The sequence below is a fragment of the Sinocyclocheilus grahami genome, unplaced genomic scaffold (genome assembly GCF_001515645.1).
Source record: "Sinocyclocheilus grahami isolate Dianchi unplaced genomic scaffold, SAMN03320097.WGS_v1.1 scaffold526.1, whole genome shotgun sequence".
Taxonomy (NCBI): domain Eukaryota; kingdom Metazoa; phylum Chordata; class Actinopteri; order Cypriniformes; family Cyprinidae; genus Sinocyclocheilus; species Sinocyclocheilus grahami.
In genome coordinates this window covers 370,568-391,903 of record NW_015505705.1, presented here as the reverse complement: position 1 = coordinate 391,903, position 21,336 = coordinate 370,568, and the positions used below count along the sequence as shown (strand labels likewise).

Here is a 21,336-nt window from a genome sequence, read left to right as displayed (position 1 = left end):
CCCCCCCCCCCCCCCCCCACACACACACACACACACACATACAGTATATATATATATACATACTATTTGGCCAATATGTTATGGCCAATATTGCTATTATTACTAACTGACATAAATTAAAATGTTTTTTTAAATCCAAGTAGACATTTGCAAGGGAAACCGCAGAAGCTTTTAATGCTCTCATGAGCTGAGGATTGTACTGCAGTCCCCCACTGCTACAGATAAGCAGAAATCAATAGACAATGAAATGGCCTGCAGTTGAGCATGAACTGAACTGTGTGGATGCAGCAGGTAATCACAGACACAGACAAGAATTAAACAGTTATTGACTGACACACTAACCTTTCGATGACTGTTGTGCATGAAGAGGATGCTGTGAATCATACTATTTCAGATCTAAACATATAGCACATATAATCAGCACTGCAGAGTAGATTAGTTTCATTGAATCTAATTGATTTCTAATTATAAATACCACAGATATTCCTTTCTATTTGCTTTTCCATCCTGCACTTCTGCATTGCTTATGATTCAAATTTGAAATGTATATCTTCCTGTATAGCACATAAAAATCATTTAATCAGTCTCCTATAAATATAAACCACAAAGTAATGCTTTCGAAACATGAAAGGTTTCCTTGGATAGATTCCTTCACCACAATATAAAAAGGACTAGATCGACAGCACAAAGTTCCCTGTCAGTGGAGATGAAGCAGCTGTGTCTGGACAGACCTGAGCTCCATGTGAGACTCACCCCTCCTGGGGCAGAACGGCAGAGGTGGACTGGCCTTGAGATGCCTCAGATTGGGTTTGAGTGGAAGAGACAAACGGGCCTATGGAGGACTTGCCCTGTGGTTTGAAATGCGGTGTTTTAATCTATATTTGAGAGAAAATAAATAGCCTGTCAATTTGTAACAGCAATGTGGTCAGAGGGAGATGGGAGACAGAAGGAAGGAACAGGGCTCTCCACATATCCTGGCAATGTAATATGGTGCTGGTTTTTATGGTGAGCTTGCTGTCATCGAAACATGAGCTGCATGAATAAAATATGAGCAAAATGGTTAGGTTAAGGGATCGTTCACCAAAAATGGAAATTCTCTCATCATTTATTCTTTACCCTCATGTTGTTACAAACCTGTATGACTTTCTTTCTTCCATGAACACAAAAGGAGAAATGATGACATAAGGTCTGTAAGATTTTTAAACATTTTTGAAAGGAATCTCTGCATTTATTACGGTGAAATATTATTACAATTAAAAGAACTGTTTTCTATTTTAATATATTGTAAAATGTAATTTATTCCTGTGATGGCAATGCTGAATTTTCAACATCAATACTCCAGTCTTCAGTGTCACATGATCCTTCAGAAATCATTTTAATATAACAATTTGGTGTTCAAGAAATATTTCTTATTATTATTATCAATTTTGAAAAGAGTTGTCACTTCATATTTTTGTGAAAACCGTGATTCTTTGATAAATAGAACAACGTTTACTTGAAATAGAAATCTTTAGTGACATTATAAAAGTTTCTCTCAACTTTGATCAATTGAATGCATCCTTGCTGAATAGATGTATTAATTTATTTTTATTTTATTTTTTTACTTGCTGACCCCAAACTTTTGAATGGTAGTACAATGTATATGCTCATGCTGTTAATAAGCTAATATTATATGAAATGACAGCATCTTGCAATTAAGAAAGAGAAACCACTAGCTACAATGCAACAGATGTATACTGAAAACATACAATTACACAATTATTAGACAGACGTAGTATCCGTCTCTGCCTTTGCAGTGATATAGTGAGTTCAGTGGCACTAGTAAGTGAAGCTTACCCTCCCACAGAGCCAAGCTGCAGGGCATTGAAACATTGTAATTATGGGTGAGGCACAAAGCGTTCACCCACTGCTAGAGCGTCAGCTAAATACAAACAAGCCTGTAAGAAATTACATGGGGAGAGCAAACAGTACATAGCGACAGGCGAACAAAAACAATGTTTTGACATTTCAGGGGAAACAAAGAGAAAAGGACTCCAAGTGAGATGATGCAAAAGCAATGGAAACAATGCCAGTGCTTTTGAGGTTCAACATGAAGAAAACTGTCATTCACTTACATCATTGTTTATTAATTATCGTAATTAATCATTTATATATTAATTAATATAATTTATATTAAATCTGGTCAACAACATAATCTCGTTTACAACATAAAAATTCAATCTATTTTTTTTTCATTAAAAATGTTTATATACAAATATTAGAAGTATATAAAATATTAGTTGTAATTTTTATATACAAAATATTACAAAAATATTTTATACATGTTCAACAGACACATAATATACGAGTGTACCACAGCATCCAAAATTCATTCTGCTGGCTAACGTTCAAACCAAAGAGGTTTTAACCGCATTCTTCTCATATCGGTCTCTGAGCAGGGGAGATTTTCACCGTGGTTTGCGCTGGCACACTCTCAGTGACCTGAGACACTCTCCATACCTGTCCTGTTATGATCTGGGTGTTGTGGATGAAGCCAGCCAATGGCAGGATTTATATCATAATTGTAAAATACTGTAAACACGCTACAGCAGTTATCTAGTCATTATTCAGAATATGAATTTACAAAATCTTTTGGCCAGCAGAGCATGTGAAGTGCTCAAGAGGGATGTGGCTGAAAAATCCGACAGACTATTAGCTCCATGCACACACCACTCTGCAATATCAGTTTGTCTTCTCTGGGTTTACTCATTGTTGCTTGACTTTTCTTCTACTTAACTGAGCATTAACCGAGTTGCATATTAGTTATTTTGTTATTGTTAAAATACTATATTCCTTCTCACAAGAAGATACACTAGTGCATTGCTATAACTTACAGCCTTTACTCTTGTTTCTCTATTATCCTGTCAAATATAAGATTAAAAAAGTACATAAATAAAATAGCAAAAAACTGGGTACTGGTGTTCAGGGCCACATTAGGACTGTAAGAGGCCCCTGGGCTTTACCCCTTGAGGGGCCCTTCAATCACCAGAACATTTTTATTTCTGGATGAACTATCCCTTTAAGTTATTGCTTGCAAACAAGTTTCGCATTACCTTATATGACTCCAACTGTTCAGCATGTGGCTGTAACCCCTAACGTGGAGTGTGGGCCTGCAAAAACATCTGTGTCCAACAAGCCCCAGATGTGTCCGTTGAGAGAAGGGTCCAACTGTTTGTTAGGAGCGTGGATGCGTTTCATCCCTGGGTGGCATGTTGGTGCGAGTGTTATCTGGCTTAGCCAACCACAAACGGTTCAGGGGGTTGTGAATCAGGCGTGTGTGTGTGTGTGTGCCTGCATATCTGAATAAAGATGAAATAAAACAGAATGTGTCTGTATATGGTGTGGGTTGGAGTGCATGGAAAGGGGAGACAGCAAAAAGAGAAATACATAGATTAAAAGAGAGAAATTAGAGAAGGAGATAAACAGAGGGTGTGGGGGAGATGGCAGCCTGTGGTGAGGTAGATCATGTGGAGTCAGCGGTGTGGAGCCTCAGTTTGGAAACCAGAGAAGCACGCTGCCCCTACACTTCAGATTTATCATACTTTCACTAGGCAGACACTCTGACTGCACAATTATGAAGAGCTGCAGATCACTGGCTCTCATCACATCAGGGGTTGGAAATCAAATCCACAGGGAGGTGTGACAGGACAGACGTCAGTAGATTTCTACATTTATACACAGGAAAGCACTATTTTTCTTTGGGCACCTCTAATTTCCATTGTGTATTTACACAGTTTGTTTGTTTTTTTTTGGACAATTGTATTGCATGATATATTTCACTTGTACTTTGTGACTTCCTAGAAAGCAAATTGTTTTTAAACTTTAAAGTCGCATTGTACTACAAATGTAAGTGTTAATGTCAGTTAGAACATACAATCATATATCACGAGTGTATATAAAGCTCTTACCTGTCTTCACTTTCATTGAAAAAAAACAAAAATAAATAAATAAATAAAATAAAACCCTAAAACGAATGATCAGTAACTTTTAAAACTGTGCCAAGCCGTTCCTGTGCGGTCATATTTATATGCGCATGTATACTGCCACCTTCTGGCCACAATGATAAAGCGCACAATGTAAAATCATCTCTACAAACATTTATTTACCACAGTGGTTTTCAAACTTTTTACACCAAGTACCACCTCAAAAAATATTTGGCTCTCCAAGTACCACCATAATGACCAACATTAAAATACAGTAGGGTAGTAGGCCTTAGCCTACTATTCAGCTACAGCTATGCATACAGTTAAAAACGAGGCAGTTTTATTCCTAATAAGAATATTTATTATTGTCGGTCACTATAGACATTGTAAATTCACAGTTTTAACATTAACACTGCACTTTGCTTAAATCCAGGTAAATAAAAACAAAACATTTTAATTAAAATATATTGTCCCCAAGTTACATAAAAACTACTGTACTTAAATGTTTTTTTTAACTGTACTTAAATGAAAATGTATTGTACTTAACATTTAAGAACAGTAGTGTAAAATCATCTCTACAAACATTTATTTACCACAGTGGTTTTCAAACTTTTTACACCAAGTACCACCTCAAAAAATATTTGGCTCTCCAAGTACCACCATAATGACCAACATTAAAATACAGTAGGGTAGTAGGCCTTAGCCTACTATTCAGCTACAGCTATGCATACAGTTAAAAACGAGGCAGTTTTATTCCTAATAAGAATATTTATTATTGTCGGTCACTATAGACATTGTAAATTCACAGTTTTAACATTAACACTGCACTTTGCTTAAATCCAGGTAAATAAAAACAAAAAATTTTAATTAAAATATATTGTCCCCAAGTTACATAAAAACTACTGTACTTAAATGTTTTTTTTAACTGTACTTAAATGAAAATGTATTGTACTTAACATTTAAGAACAGTAGTTTTTTTTTTATTTAACTTTTAAGTAAAAAAGTACTTGATAAAAAAAAAAGAACAGGCTGTAAGTATCAATCATGCCGTGTGTCCACCAAAGCAGTTTAAAGGGACTTTACCATGGTAACTTACTTTGTGGACCTAACCTGTGGCCTGTAGCACGAAGAGAGATGAACAAACTCAGAGTTGTGTGCGGCAAGCTGCCAATCACACGGAACATGGAAAGCATCAGTTTGACTGATTCATTTCAATGCTAAGTTTAATATTAATTGTTAACTGAAATAATTAATTATATGAATATATTGAATTAAATATGAATTATACATAATTAAAATATATAAATATAATGAACAATTAGCGGCAAAAGATTTGTCTCTAAAAATGTATCACTATAAACTTTCATTTGTAGTGAGAGATGAAGGGGGTGACTTTATTGCGTCAGACATATCCACCTTATTTTTCCCGCAAGAGCGGCCGCGGCCATTTGTGTCTGGCTTCCGGTTATTTTTAGCTGTACAAAACACCTCGTTTAGCGGCTTGATATTTCAAACTGGTCTTATCATATTATTTTAATTGATTGTCCTAATTATGAACACACTGGTTTGTATTGCGAACCGTTTACTGCACTTCGTTATTCTTCTCGTTATTTCCCTACAGCGGTTAATGAACCTGAGGTCTCGCACATTGACAGAAAACGGCTTACTTTCGCATTGAAAAATAAGATGGATATGTTACTTTACTCAGAGCTGATTGGTCCAGCTTTGGTTTGCGATCTAGCCGTGTAGCGTAAGTTACCATTGTGACGAAACCCGCTTGCTCAAAACCAACCCACCTTCTTGAGCCCGAAAACTCAGAGTTTGCTCAAACTAAACGCGAACTTCCCACTGTCTAAACGCTTTGATGGACACGCGGCCTAATTCAGTGATTCCTCTGCGTACCACTAGAGGGAGCCCGCCTACCACACTTTAAGAATCAGTGATCTACCAATAAAACTGGGTGTCAAACTCGATTCCTGGAGGGCCAGAACCCATGGTATGTGTGTTGGAGCAGGGTTGGAACAAAACTCTGCAGGGCTCCGGCCCTCCAGGAATTGAGTTTGACACCCCTGACATAAAATGTTAAACAGGACTCAAAAAGAGCTATTTAGTAAATTTATATTTATTCATTTAGCAGATGCTAAATAAGCAACTGAATTATGAGCTGATTGTTGTTATTATTATTATTATTATTAAATACCAACATTTTGCAAATAATAATAATAATTGCTAGAACCTGATCATTTCCAAGTCTGGAAAGCACAATTTATATGTTTCAAATAACACATCAGTAGGTTTTATAGGCTGTAAAGCTGACAGACATTAATCCTTTATATTATTACATTTCATAATAGAAACTTTATGTATTCATATTCAACACATCACAACTGCACACAATTTACCAAATTTAGTTGGGTTTAAGTGTGTTTTTGTGAATGAATGAGATTAACTACTTTTTTTTCAGTAGTTCAGTATGCATTCCTATTGCAAATATGTGCTAAACAATGTAGTTTGTGCGTGTAGGAGCACAAGTACTGGCAGATACATACAAATATCAACTGACTGATGTGCCCAGTCCTCCAAAATCACTTTTTCACTGCTAAGCCTCCAAACAAAGTAAACTGATCTACGCTAATTTATAATTTATGTATCTTGACATGATTTTGTCAAGATGAGAATGTATATTAAATTTACACCACACAGGACAGACAGTCAATGGCAGGTCAGAGCTTATTGGCTGAATTGCTCATGACCCAGATCTGTACAAATATGAGACCAATGAAAACCTGCCAAACTTAGAAAAGCGTAGCCAACTTTAAAACTCTATAAAGATGCATCCTAAATCTTACAGTAAATCTACAGTAAATGTTGGTCTATACAAAACAAGAATGTATTGTACATCAGCCCAAACTTTAGACTTGTAAGGCAGCAACGTACTCCTCAAACATTCAGTCTCTTAGTATTTAAACTTCTGCAATTAATTTAGTACATACAATGAATTAATTCGGTTTTAGTTTAGTTTACCATTTGAATAGAGTTTAATGACGCAATTCAAACCATGATTTTCAATATTTAATCCTAAATTTCTAAAGTTCTAAACAACTTCTATTACCAGTGATGATATCTTTGTTATATTTGCATACTGAATTGGATTGGTCATCTTTCTTACATCTATTTGCATACTGAATTGTGATTGGTCTTGTCTTTTATAGATACCATTCACATTAACTACGTATTGATTCTTGTTTGCAGATGACAGAATCAAAGCCTAACCTAAACACACCTAAAACTTTAATACTGTTTCGTTGCTGCCTTGCAAGTGACCGTTATTTTCTTAAGGAAGTGTACATTTAGTTTTTGCTGAAATTATTCTTATCGTTATTTAAAAAAAATATTTACTCTTTTACAAAATTTCCCCTTAGAACTATAAAGTTCTGTTCCCTTCCAAAACCACCATTAGCATCTACTGCATTTCAGCAAAAATGCATTTTTCGTGGCAGCGACTTGTGTTGGTATGAGGAAATGTAAAGAAACACACAGGGTAACCATGAGGTATCCAAACTCCCTTTGATTTGATTTTAAGCTACAGGTGGGTCATCTGATGCTTCAGTCCCATCTTCTGATAAGAGTGCTTGATTGTCATTAGAATCCAATGAATGGAAACACCTAAATATACTGGAGTGGGACACAAAGTCAGAATGAATCAACATTCTTAGCCACACACACTCATGTACAATAAATACAAGCAGATGCAAAAAGGGAAAGAGGAAATGTAAGCCTTAGCTGGAATTTAAAAATGAGGAACTAGCCTATTAATCAAAACAGACCACAGAACCGTGTCAGTTAAAATCTGGAATAAATGGTTCTAAGACCTACAGGTTTCTGCTTTAAAAACACTAATAATTTAATAACACTGTTAAATATAATCTTTTTCAAATATCATCAAATCTATTTTTCATATGATGAAATTAAATTATTTATTTTTAATTTATTTAGATAAAATTATAATTTTTTTTATTCCTATTTATGAAGCCTCTCTAAAACGCATTAATCTGATATAATAATAATAATGCATTTCATTTATAATGTGCTTCTTTCATACACAAACCGCAATACAGTCAGCACTTAAATGCGCGGTTTAGACATTTCAGCATTCTAAAGATCAATAACTGGTTATGTTTCAGTGCAACTCTTACCCTAATAGACTTATGGGTATGATACAGAGTCCAGAAACCAATAGGAAGATAAAGCCAGGACACCATGCCACAGTGGCCGCATAGATTCTGCTAAAAACTGCAGAGGACCCGTAAGTGCTCAGGTTTTCTGTAAAGGCCAGACAGGCAAAAAGCGCTCCTGAGAAAACACAAAGGGTAAACAAAGAAAAGTCTGATATGATTGTCTCTTCAAAAGGAGGAATGCATACATACATACATACATGGTGAAAGTGCAAACAAAACTACTTTTAATTTTTTTTAAAAAGCATTCACATAATATTTCCTTAAATGTTAAAAAATCCCTTTCCAGTGCATAGTCACACAAAAACACTCTTGAGCAGAGAAGAGCTCTTATGACCAACATCTTGCTGAATAAGGAGTTTTGCTTTGGAACAGTGATTTTCAGAGAGTCACTCACCCTGCTCAGACTTTGAGACGACTTTTGACATCATTGAACGCAGGACAGGGAATGGCATAATGGCAAACATAGCAGGAATCCTCACTGTAACAAACACATCAATAATCACATTAACTAAACAAACAAGGCCTCCAGAATTATAGACATTTTCACCTATTTTACATGTCTACAAATTTAGAGCTCACTATGACTTTTATAACCCTTTAGTACAATTACCAGTGCAGCCGTGTTCAGTTTCCAAAGAAGTTAATTGAGCAAACTTTATTGTAATATTACTGTACACATAATAAGTACATAAAAACGTGATGATGTGCAGTGGCTGTAATCTAGGAACAGCTGCTGTTTGCTCATAATTAATTTTATATCTTCACCAAAAAATAAAATATACAGTGCACCATATACCCCAACAGATATTAAGAGCAAAGAGAAGACCCACATATACAAGTAATTTGACTCTGATGGTTTGTAAAAATTGTAATTGTGATTTATTAATTGTTGAATGTTTATCTATTCTCTCTTTTCCTTAATTCTTGGTGCTAAATACTCATTTATTATTTTTTAAAATTGGCAAACCTCTTAAAAAAAAATTTGGGATGCACCAATATTAAAATTCTGGCCAGTACAATAAATTATTTCATGTTATGGCTGATCAATAAAATGGATATTAAAAAAATTTCTGAATTAACTGAACAATATAATCTAAACTAACTTGTTTTTAATACAACAAGTGAATTTAGGATAATGTAGAAAACTAAAAATTTATATTAATTTTGCTATTTGAAAAAACTAGATTTTTCCTGTCATGTATGACTATTGTACATCTAGAGTCATATATATAATATGGTAAATGTGGTACCCTATTTATTATAAATTAATAGTAATATAAGAAAAAAAAAATTCTAAAATGACTGTGAATGTTCATGCTCACCGAGGAACATCATGAGCGTGGTCTTTGCGAAGGCCGTCATGAACATGCTTATAGCGACTGACAGCATCCCGATGAAGGCGATGGCAATGTTAGGCAGACAGCGGGAGAACAAATACACACCGACAAAACTAGTGATAAAGATGGAGGTGCTGGCAGCGGCGCCATAGCCGATGAGGATCTCGCTCCAGCACAGCGGCTCATTGAGCTCGTAAAGTGTGATCATGGACAGACCCCCCGTATTAACAAAAGATAAGGAGGAGAATGTGACAATCAACAGCACAAGAACCCATTTTCTTTGACTGCTGCCTCCCACAAACAAGTTGCAGATACTACAAGCTAGTGTCCGCATGGCCCGACAACAAGCCACAGTCTCTGACCGGTCAATCACCCTGGTTTCTTCCAGAATGAAGACAGCGTATATTAAGTTAACTGCCTGAAATACGGCGGATATAAAGAAAGGCCAGTGGAACCCGACTGCATGCAGGAAGTAGCCCGTGGAGATTGACGCCACACCGGCCAACAAGCCGATCATCATGTCCACCACAGCCATGCGAAGGGTCTTCTGCTTGCTGTCCTCACACAAATCGGCCACATAGGAGAAGCAGCCACCTAGCATGGTACCGATACCCCCAAAGAGGGCACTTACGAAACTGGCGGCAATGAGAAGGTAGAGGTTGAGCTCGAAGAAGGAGACCGCCAGGAATGAAAGCATATAGATCAGAGACCCAATGAGGGGCATAATAATAGTGATCTTTCGGCCACGCTGATCGCTGTAGGCCACCAGGAGGAGGGTCACTATGAGACTGGGGATCATGGAAGACAAATCACTGTACATGGAGAACAGAGAAGCTGCTTTCTGTACCTCCTGAAAAATAGAGCAAAAGAAATGAAACAGATGTGCATAACAAAACTGTTGCTGCATATGTATCTTATGACGTTTGTTGCAATTCCTGGTACAAATGAGAAAACTTATAAAAAGACACAAAAAAAAGAAAGAGAAAATGAAACACAGATGTGTTTCCTTATGTATTGATGACCAAAACTTTACTACTGTGGAGTGCTTTCTAAAAAACAGGTCTAATTCACACTATATTTAAGGGATTTAAAACAAACCCTAACAGGGGTGATCAATACTGACTGTATATTATCCCATTTATTACACACTTCCTAAGTAGATCATACAAACATAGAAATGAAATGTTGATTTCATGAGTTATAGGTTTACTTATTACGTATTTACTTACTTATTAGTGTTCTGTCTTTCTAGAGACAGAACACCAGCAGAGGAAACATGGTTTCCCGGATGAATGGTCTGTTAAATAATGTTGCCATAGACAAAAATCATAATTTAGACATTTTTATGCTATCCGAGTAATATAAACTGCTGAGTTCAGCAATGGACCAATCAGAATGAAGTACTCCAGAGAATTAAATCCACACATTTACAATAGATACGGAAATTAATTGAATTTATTCGCTTTGAATTGTTTAACTAATTTTATTTTTGGTCCTTTGCCATATTTAAAATGTATGAATGTCACTGGATAACAATTATACAAAAATAACAATAGGATAATATCAAATAAAAAAAATGTATAAGAAAGATAGCACAAACATACTTTTCAAGCTAAACATTACAAAAAGTCACATTATGCAGTGATCATGCATAATTTGTCAGTCATATCGGTTTATTAATTTCATAAACTGAAGACATGTGAGGTTTTAGTTTACATTGGATTATTACATTTCTTTAGTATTTTGTAGCCTACTTGAATATACCAACTTTCTGCTTTTTTTCTGTCATGTATTGTAAATTTAATGTCATACATAATAGGCCTATTTGGTAAATATGGTGTATATATAGTAAATCTTAATAATAAAAAATATTTTTTTCAAAAAATGTTCATCAAAATACTGGAAATTATAGTCACAAATATTTTGATCAAATAAATAAATAACCTGTGTTGCCAGATATCACAAGAAAAACTAGTCTGACAAAACAAGCCCACAAGTGGCCTAAATAAACCCAAATACACACAAAGAAATGTATTCTGGAAATAAGCACAAACACCAAAACCTGAGAATACCTATATTTTTTAGCAGATTTTATCTTTGGAAAAAAAAAAAAACTTAAAAAGTGGACATGACAATACTAACACGGTTAATGCGATGAACCTGTGGCTACTCAGCTAGACACCTGTGTGAACTTGAGGGTGTTGTGTAATATTCAGTTCCTGTGAAAAACTGTCCCAGTGGGTGGAGTTCACATTAATATTCATTGCTTCTCATATTGTGGGCGTGTCCTTGAGACAACGCGCAAACGAATGGAAATGAAAATAATCAATTAAAGTGAGTTGAAGAGTGTGCACTATTTCGAAAAGATAACGAAGTTTCAATGTGAAGAATTAACTGCAACAGTGTCAAAACAATGCATAGTTTGTGTTATATGATAAATCATCTGAGCTGTTCAGCCTGCTTGATTACAGGCACACAGCAGAGCAAACAAGCGAATAACCTGTGCTAAACCAGGCTAATATAGTTTTTACTCTTTGATGTGTTAAGCTTTTTATTTCATTTGTGAGACTAATTTTTGTTTGATTAGTAGCCTCCCTAGTTATCATGGGTGACTAGTACTGCAGTGTGCTTACAACAGTGCTTGAAATAAACCTCTACAAATGTATCTGTGGCCTAATAAAATGTATATAAGCAAAACTGGTGTGAGTATCCTGTTCTTTTTTTCTTCTTCATATTTTACTGGATATCATGTAGAATTATTTATGTCTTACAAGTAAATGTGCAAATATGTCACATATTTCCTTTTTATTATTAATATTTTTAAGCTTTTTTTATTTGTTTAAAAAAAAAACATCAAAATCTTTCCACATTCGCCTGTTTGGGAATCACCAATCTCCAAGCAATAATAGATTAAAGGTATAAGTGCACCCAAAAATGACAACTCTGTCATTATTTCTCAAAGTGTCTTCTACAGAAGAATGAGTCATACAACCTTGAAACAACATGTTTTTATTTTTGAATGAACTGTCCTTTTAAAATGTGTCTGTTCTTTGACTATATGTTGCACTGAAAAACAACCTACTTTCATGTCATATGTTTAAGAATGGTGTGTAAAAGCATCCAAATTGTCATGATCCACAGTGTTGTGTTAATCATGCTTACTATTTGAAAATCTCATTCAAAAGTGTTTTTCAAATTTTTCAAGTATATACTGTACAATGAAACCATTTCTGATCTTCAACATTGTTGGACAGGGATTCCCAAACATTTTTGTCAGCCAAACTCTGTTCTCCCAACTCCTCCTGAGAGTAATATCTTCTAAGATTAATTAAAGTTAGTATATAGTATAGAACACACTTTCATGTTCACAGTTCTCTGATGTCGGTTAATAGCAACATGACATGCAGGTTAACAAATAAAATGTTATCTTTTATAGTCTTTTATTTTGACTCTTTATAGCAAATTAAAAACATAAAACAATATAATCTAAACTAACTTGTTTTTAATACAACAAGTGAATTTAGGATAATGTAGAAAACTAAAAATTTATATTAATTTTGCTATTTGAAAAAACTAGATTTTTCCTGTCATGTATGACTATTGTACATCTAGAGTCATATATATAATATGGTAAATGTGGTACCCTATTTATTATAAATTAATAGTAATATAAGAAAAAAAAAATCTAAAATGACTGGGAATGTTCATGCTCACCGAGGAACATCATGAGGGGGGTCTTTGCGAAGGCCGTCATGAACATGCTTATAGCGACTGACAGCATCCCGATGAAGGCGATGGCAATGTTAGGCAGACAGCGGGAGAACAAATACACACCGACAAAACTAGTGATAAAGATGGAGGTGCTGGCCGCGGCGCCATAGCCGATGAGGATCTCGCTCCAGCACAGCGGCTCATTGAGCTCGTAAAGTATGATCATGGACAGACCCCCCGTATTAACAAAAGATAAGGAGGAGAATGTGACAATCAACAGCACAAGAACCCATTTTCTTTGACTGCTGCCTCCCACAAACAAGTTGCAGATACTACAAGCTAGTTTCTGCATGGCCCGACAACAAGCCACAGTCTCTGACCGGTCAATCACCCTGGTTTCTTCCAGAATGAAGACAGCGTATATTAAGTTAACTGCCTGAAATACGGCGGATATAAAGAAAGGCCAGTTGAACCCGACTGCATGCAGGAAGTAGCCCGTGGAGATTGACGCCACACCGGCCAACAAGCCGATCATCATGTCCACCACAGCCATGCGAAGGGTCTTCTGCTTGCTGTCCTCACACAAATCGGCCACATAGGAGAAGCAGCCACCTAGCATGGTACCGATACCCCCAAAGAGGGCACTTACGAAACTGGCGGCAATGAGAAGGTAGAGGTTGAGCTCGAAGAAGGAGACCGCCAGGAATGAAAGCATATAGATCAGAGACCCAATGAGGGGCATAATAATAGTGATCTTTCGGCCACGCTGATCGCTGTAGGCCACCAGGAGGAGGGTCACTATGAGACTGGGGATCATGGAAGACAAATCACTGTACATGGAGAACAGAGAAGCTGCTTTCTGTACCTCCTGAAAAATAGAGCAAAAGAAATGAAACAGATGTGCATAACAAAACTGTTGCTGCATATGTATCTTATGACGTTTGTTGCAATTCCTGGTACAAATGAGAAAACTTATAAAAAGACACAAAAAAAAGAAAGAGAAAATGAAACACAGATGTGTTTCCTTATGTATTGATGACCAAAACTTTACTACTGTGGAGTGCTTTCTAAAAAACAGATCTAATTCACACTATATTTAAGGGATTTAAAACAAACCCTAACAGGGATGATCAATACTGACTGTATATTATCCCATTTATTACACACTTCCTAAGTAGATCATACAAACATAGAAATGAAATGTTGATTTCATGAGTTATAGGTTTACTTATTACATATGTATCTTATGACGTTTGTTGCAATTCCTGGTACAAATGAGAAAACTTATAAAAAGACACAAAAAAAAGAAAGAGAAAATGAAACACAGATGTGTTTATGTATTGATGACCAAAACTTTACTACTGTGGAGTGCTTTCTAAAAAACAGGTCTAATTCACACTATATTTAAGGGATTTAAAACAAACCCTAACAGGGGTGATCAATACTGACTGTATATTATCCCATTTATTACACACTTCCTAAGTAGATCATACAAACATAGAAATGAAACGTTGATTTCATGAGTTATAGGTTTACTTATTAAGTATTTACTTACTTATTAGTGTTCTGTCTTTCTAGAGACAGAACACCAGCAGAGGAAACATGGTTTCCCGGATGAATGGTCTGTTAAATAATGTTGCCATAGACAAAAATCATAATTTAGACATTTTTATGCTATCCGAGTAATATAAACTGCTGAGTTCAGCAATGGACCAATCAGAATGAAGTACTCCAGAGAATTAAATCCACACATTTACAATAGATACGGAAATTAATTGAATTTATTCGCTTTGAATTGTTTAACTAATTTTATTTTTGGTCCTTTGCCATATTTAAAATGTATGAATGTCACTGGATAACAATTATACAAAAATAACAATAGGATAATATCAAATAAAAAAAATGTATAAGAAAGATAGCACAAACATACTTTTCAAGCTAAACATTACAAAAAGTCACATTATGCAGTGATCATGCATAATTTGTCAGTCATATCGGTTTATTAATTTCATAAACTGAAGACATGTGAGGTTTTAGTTTACATTGGATTATTACATTTCTTTAGTATTTTGTAGCCTACTTGAATATACCAACTTTCTGCTTTTTTTCTGTCATGTATTGTAAATTTAATGTCATACATAATAGGCCTATTTGGTAAATATGGTGTATATATAGTAAATCTTAATAATAAAAAATATTTTTTTCAAAAAATGTTCATCAAAATACTGGAAATTATAGTCACAAATATTTTGATCAAATAAATAAATAACCTGTGTTGCCAGATATCACAAGAAAAACTAGTCTGACAAAACAAGCCCACAAGTGGCCTAAATAAACCCAAATACACACAAAGAAATGTATTCTGGAAATAAGCACAAACACCAAAACCTGAGAATACCTATATTTTTTAGCAGATTTTATCTTTGGAAAAAAAAAAAAACTTAAAAAGTGGACATGACAATACTAACACGGTTAATGCGATGAACCTGTGGCTACTCAGCTAGACACCTGTGTGAACTTGAGGGTGTTGTGTAATATTCAGTTCCTGTGAAAAACTGTCCCAGTGGGTGGAGTTCACATTAATATTCATTGCTTCTCATATTGTGGGCGTGTCCTTGAGACAACGCGCAAACGAATGGAAATGAAAATAATCAATTAAAGTGAGTTGAAGAGTGTGCACTATTTCGAAAAGATAACGAAGTTTCAATGTGAAGAATTAACTGCAACAGTGTCAAAACAATGCATAGTTTGTGTTATATGATAAATCATCTGAGCTGTTCAGCCTGCTTGATTACAGGCACACAGCAGAGCAAACAAGCGAATAACCTGTGCTAAACCAGGCTAATATAGTTTTTACTCTTTGATGTGTTAAGCTTTTTATTTCATTTGTGAGACTAATTTTTGTTTGATTAGTAGCCTCCCTAGTTATCATGGGTGACTAGTACTGCAGTGTGCTTACAACAGTGCTTGAAATAAACCTCTACAAATGTATCTGTGGCCTAATAAAATGTATATAAGCAAAACTGGTGTGAGTATCCTGTTCTTTTTTTCTTCTTCATATTTTACTGGATATCATGTAGAATTATTTATGTCTTACAAGTAAATGTGCAAATATGTCACATATTTCCTTTTTATTATTAATATTTTTAAGCTTTTTTTATTTGTTTAAAAAAAAAACATCAAAATCTTTCCACATTCGCCTGTTTGGGAATCACCAATCTCCAAGCAATAATAGATTAAAGGTATAAGTGCACCCAAAAATGACAACTCTGTCATTATTTCTCAAAGTGTCTTCTACAGAAGAATGAGTCATACAACCTTGAAACAACATGTTTTTATTTTTGAATGAACTGTCCTTTTAAAATGTGTCTGTTCTTTGACTATATGTTGCACTGAAAAACAACCTACTTTCATGTCATATGTTTAAGAATGGTGTGTAAAAGCATCCAAATTGTCATGATCCACAGTGTTGTGTTAATCATGCTTACTATTTGAAAATCTCATTCAAAAGTGTTTTTCTAATTTTTCAAGTATATACTGTACAATGAAACCATTTCTGATCTTCAACATTGTTGGACAGGGATTCCCAAACATTTTTGTCAGCCAAACTCTGTTCTCCCAACTCCTCCTGAGAGTAATATCTTCTAAGATTAATTAAAGTTAGTATATAGTATAGAACACACTTTCATGTTCACAGTTCTCTGATGTCGGTTAATAGCAACATGACATGCAGGTTAACAAATAAAATGTTATCTTTTATAGTCTTTTATTTTGACTCTTTATAGCAAATTAAAAACATAAAAATTATATTGTAGATTATATAAATATTCGTTACATTCATTAAATGGCAAGTACGGAAGTAATTGCTTTATGAATATAACTCAAACTGAAAAGACAAGGAAACTTTCAAAACAATATGTGCATGTGGGATAAAGCAATACAAAATTAAGTGAGTGTCTGGAGTCTGAGATGATTATTAAAACAGCCTCCACGTATTTCCAGTTCACACAGTGATCAGCTACCAGTGGCTCTTACATCCAATCTGAACCAGTGACTTTACACGATGATCAATATATGTGGAAACATCACAAAAGCAAAACAAAGCCATATTATGACATTGGTGATGATGACATATGTATGATTTCTTAAAATAAAAATAAAATAATATTCTTGGGAGTAGCTGCTGACCTATGTCCAAGAAGAATGTGCCATCATAACAGTCCTTTAAAGGTTTATGCACTGTATTATTTAATCAATTCCAAACTGCAATTTTTGTTATAATGATTAGCATTTTAACTGCAACAAAAAAATATCAGTAGGTATGTAGCTATATATAGGTAACAGAAACACTGGCAACATACAAAATACACAAGAAATTCAATATATGTGGAAACATCACAAAAGCAAAACAAAGCCATATTATGACATTGGTGATGATGACATATGTATGATTTCTTAAAATAAAAATAAAATAATATTCTTGGGAGTAGCTGCTGACCTATGTCCAAGAAGAATGTGCCATCATAACAGTCCTTTAAAGGTTTATGCACTGTATTATTTAATCAATTCCAAACTGCAATTTTTGTTATAATGATTAGCATTTTAACTGCAACAAAAATTATCAGTAGGTATGTAGCTATATATAGGTAACAGAAACACTGGCAACATACAAAATACACAAGAAATTAAGAATGACACTGCATACTCAAACAGACTAACTTATATACATTTTATTAGGCCACAGATACATTTGTAGAGGTTTATTTCAAGCACTGTTGTAAGCACACTGCAGTACTAGTCACCAATGATAACTAGGGAGGCTACTAATCAAACTATTCAAACAAAAATTAGTCTCACAAATGAAATCAAAAACTTAGCACATCAAAGAGTAAAAACTATATTAGCCTGGTTTAGCACAGGTTATTCGCTTGTTTGCTCTGCTGTGTGCCTGTAATCAATCAAGCTGGACAATGGACGATATATGGACGATTTGTCACATTACACAAACGTATGCATTGTTTTGACACTGTTGCAGTTAATTGGTCAATTGAAACTTCGTTACCTTTTCGAAATAATCCATTAAACAAGTTGCGATTTGAAGAGCATGCTCTAATATTTTTAGTTTCATTCGTTTGCGTGTTGTCTCAAGGACACGCCCACAATATGGGAATTAATGAATATTCATGTTTACTCCACCCACTGGAACAGTTTTTCACAGGAACTGAATATTACACAAGTGCAACTGATTCATACGACCAGTAAAAAATGTTTTTAAAAAAACATTATATTTATATATATATATATATATATATATATGTGTGTGTGTGTGTGTATATATATATATATATATAAAATGCAATGAAGTTAATTTATAAGCAAATATATGTGATGTAGATGTGTTTGTGTAATATGACACACGTAGGCATTACTCACATCTCGCTGTCTGCTGTGGCTGGTGCTGTTGGCGGCGCACTGGGAAGTGTTGGCGGACACGGGGTAAGATGAGTTTGTGATCTCCAGCCACAATCTGCGATACACGTACTGCTGCGCGAGGGGATACACCATAAAACTGGCAAACGCGTAAATCGCTACGATCGGCTCGATGAAGTACAGTCTCTTCATAGTGTCGAGGAAAGTGTGTACTGCAAAGCCAAGAGAAAAACAGACAATTAATTAACGAACATAAGTCCGCATGATAAGACTAATTGTAGACAAGCATAATTAGTTAACGCCAACATCAAAATTCAAGACGAAACTCATGACAGCTCAAATAAGTCACACTGCTGATCACCTTGGACAGCTACCGGTCTGCTTACAGCTCACTTGTAGGCCTACAAACAATGCAAACAGATCGCAGACTTACTTCTTCATTCAAAGAATAACGTTACATCAGAAACTCCTCTCTGCCGCTGAGACTCTTCTGTAATCAGTGTGACAGTTAAACGGTGTTCTCTGTTTTGTTTATGAAACATGACTGATCGCAACCCCTTATGAAACGCTGGTTTCCTGCCCTTGAGAAGCTGATTGGTCAGTTGAATTTAAGGTACCCAAGTCATTGGTTGGTGAGGCTGCCAATCATTCCAAATGGGCGGGTTGAGTTGTGAAATTGCTATAAGCATAGCAATGGGATTTGTACTTAAAGGTGACATATCATGAAAATCTGACTTTGCCAGGTTTTAAGTGCTATAATCAGGTACCCGGTGCATCTACCAACCAAGGAAACGTGAAAAAGATTAACCCAGTAACTTTGTTTTGGTAAGCCTTTTTCTGGTCTGATTTCGCTCCCTTGGTGAGGTGACTTTGGTAAAGTTGGTTTTATATTCGCACATTCGGCCCTTCCGTGTCCAATAGTTTTGTTAATATGCATTTAAAAAGGATACTTACAATTAATTTTCATTACCGACTATAATGAGCAGTATCTACAATCCATTTTTAAGCAGAATTCGATGTTTTTAAAAGGCTGAAAAACACGTTCATGCCTATGGAATGGTGTGACGTCATTACCTTCAGAGGGACCGTCTACAAATTACATGACACTTAAAAATACTAATACAATTAGTGCTTTAGAGAAAGAATGCTGTGATCAAGATATAGTCTTAGAAGAAGTAGTTGATGCTATCAAACATCTTAAATGTAACAAATCACCTGGCAATGATGGCATTGCAGCAGAATTCTATAAACAATTCTCAGATATTCTTGCCCCTTTCCTTTTAAATGTCTTCATTGAGAGTATCAAAACCCATAAACTTCCTCCTAGTTTATCTCAAGGAATAATAACCCTCATACCCAAACCAAAAAAAGATTTACTTTTGATTGAAAATTGGCGCCCAATAAGTTTATTAAATAACGATTATAAAATCCTGGCTCTTACATTATCTAAAAGAATTAAAAATGTTTTAAATTCTATAATAGATGAGGCACAGTCTGGTTTTCTTAACAATAGACATATCTCAAATAATATACATTTAGTTTTTGATATCTTAGATTACTCCAATTTGATTAGTGATGATAGCTTTCTTCTCTTTCTGGATTTCTATAAAGCGTTCGACACTTTGGAACATAATTTTATTCTTCAGTGTCTCGAAAAGTTTGGATTTGGACATTTTTTTTGTAGTGCCATTAAAACTTTGAATATGAACGGTAGTAGTTCAGTTATTTTAAAACATGGAACAACTCGTCGTTTTGAATTATTGAGGGGCATTCGGCAGATCTGTCCTATTTCCCCTTACCTTTTTCTTCTTGCAGCTCAGATTTTTTGTTCTCATATAAAAGCCAGCAGTTTAAAAGGGGTAGCTATTGCTGAAAGAGAGGTGATTATCAGTCAGCTTGCTGACGACACAACCCTTTTTCTTAAAGATGCCAGGCAGATTTCACTTGGAATAAATATTATTGATTCATTTTCTAAAGCCTCAGGTTTATGCTTAAATATTCAAAAGTGTGAACTTTTTGCTATTAAAGACTGTAATGAATCCTCTGTCCATATTATCCCAGTGAAAGAAAAAAATTGTTATCTAGGTGTATTAATTACTAAGGATCAGAAAGAAAGATGTAATCTTAATTACCAACCCCTTATTGATAAAACACAGAAAAGATTTAACCAGTGGCTACAAAGGGATCTATCTTTGAGAGGGAGGGTACTTCTCACAAAAGCAGAAGGCCTTTCAAGGCTTATTTACGTTGCTCAGTCTGTTCCTCTGGACTCAAAACTAGGTAAAAGTGTTGACCAGCTACTCTTTAATTTTTTATGGAAGCATTCAATACATTATATAAGAAAATCTGTTGTAATGAACACGTATGATAAAGGGGGTCTTAATATATTGGATTTCAGTACTTTAAGTTACACCTTCAAGATCAATTGGCTTAAACAGTTTAGAAAGAACCCAGTGTCTTTGTGGAACTTTATTCCCAATTTATATTTTCTTCTCATATGTAACTATAAAATTGATAAACTACCGGCTATATTATCTGCTGTTCATAGGCAGGTTTTCTTGGCTTGGTCGCTAATATTCAAGCACAACTTTTCCCCCCCACAGATTTTTTATTTGGAATAACTGTAATGTTTTATACAAGAATAAATCCATATTTTTT

The 21,336-nt window shown here is 34.9% G+C and overlaps 1 protein-coding gene and 1 long non-coding RNA gene across 5 annotated transcripts in view; one reads left to right on the top strand and one right to left on the bottom strand.

The window, feature by feature from the left end:
• Positions 1 to 6,877, top strand: part of LOC107555178 (uncharacterized) — a 10,032-nt gene extending 3,155 nt beyond the window's left edge. Inside the window, exons 2-3 of the long non-coding RNA XR_001605142.1 lie at positions 432 to 438; positions 6,814 to 6,877. This is a non-coding gene — a long non-coding RNA (uncharacterized lncRNA). The remainder of the gene's footprint in view (positions 1 to 431; positions 439 to 6,813) is intronic.
• Positions 6,878 to 7,025: 148 nt separating this feature from the next.
• On the bottom strand, positions 7,026 to 19,780 carry LOC107555177 (solute carrier family 46 member 3). Of its 4 annotated transcripts, XM_016237885.1 has the most exons (7): positions 19,633 to 19,780; positions 19,040 to 19,079; positions 18,682 to 18,890; positions 13,252 to 14,116; positions 8,595 to 8,678; positions 8,159 to 8,315; positions 7,060 to 7,637 (listed from the first exon to the last, which is right to left on the bottom strand). In XM_016237885.1, exons 3-7 carry the CDS (start codon positions 18,868 to 18,870, stop codon positions 7,541 to 7,543), a joined length of 1,392 nt encoding a protein of 463 aa, XP_016093371.1. In that variant the 5' UTR covers positions 18,871 to 18,890; positions 19,040 to 19,079; positions 19,633 to 19,780; the 3' UTR covers positions 7,060 to 7,540. The 4 variants fall into 4 exon arrangements, with proteins under 4 accessions (XP_016093372.1, XP_016093371.1, XP_016093370.1 ...); XM_016237884.1 differs by lacking the exon at positions 19,633 to 19,780 and having other exon boundaries at positions 19,040 to 19,117; XM_016237883.1 differs by lacking the exons at positions 19,040 to 19,079; positions 19,633 to 19,780 and adding an exon at positions 19,112 to 19,251 and having other exon boundaries at positions 7,063 to 7,637.
• Between the last annotated feature and the right edge of the window lie 1,556 nt (positions 19,781 to 21,336).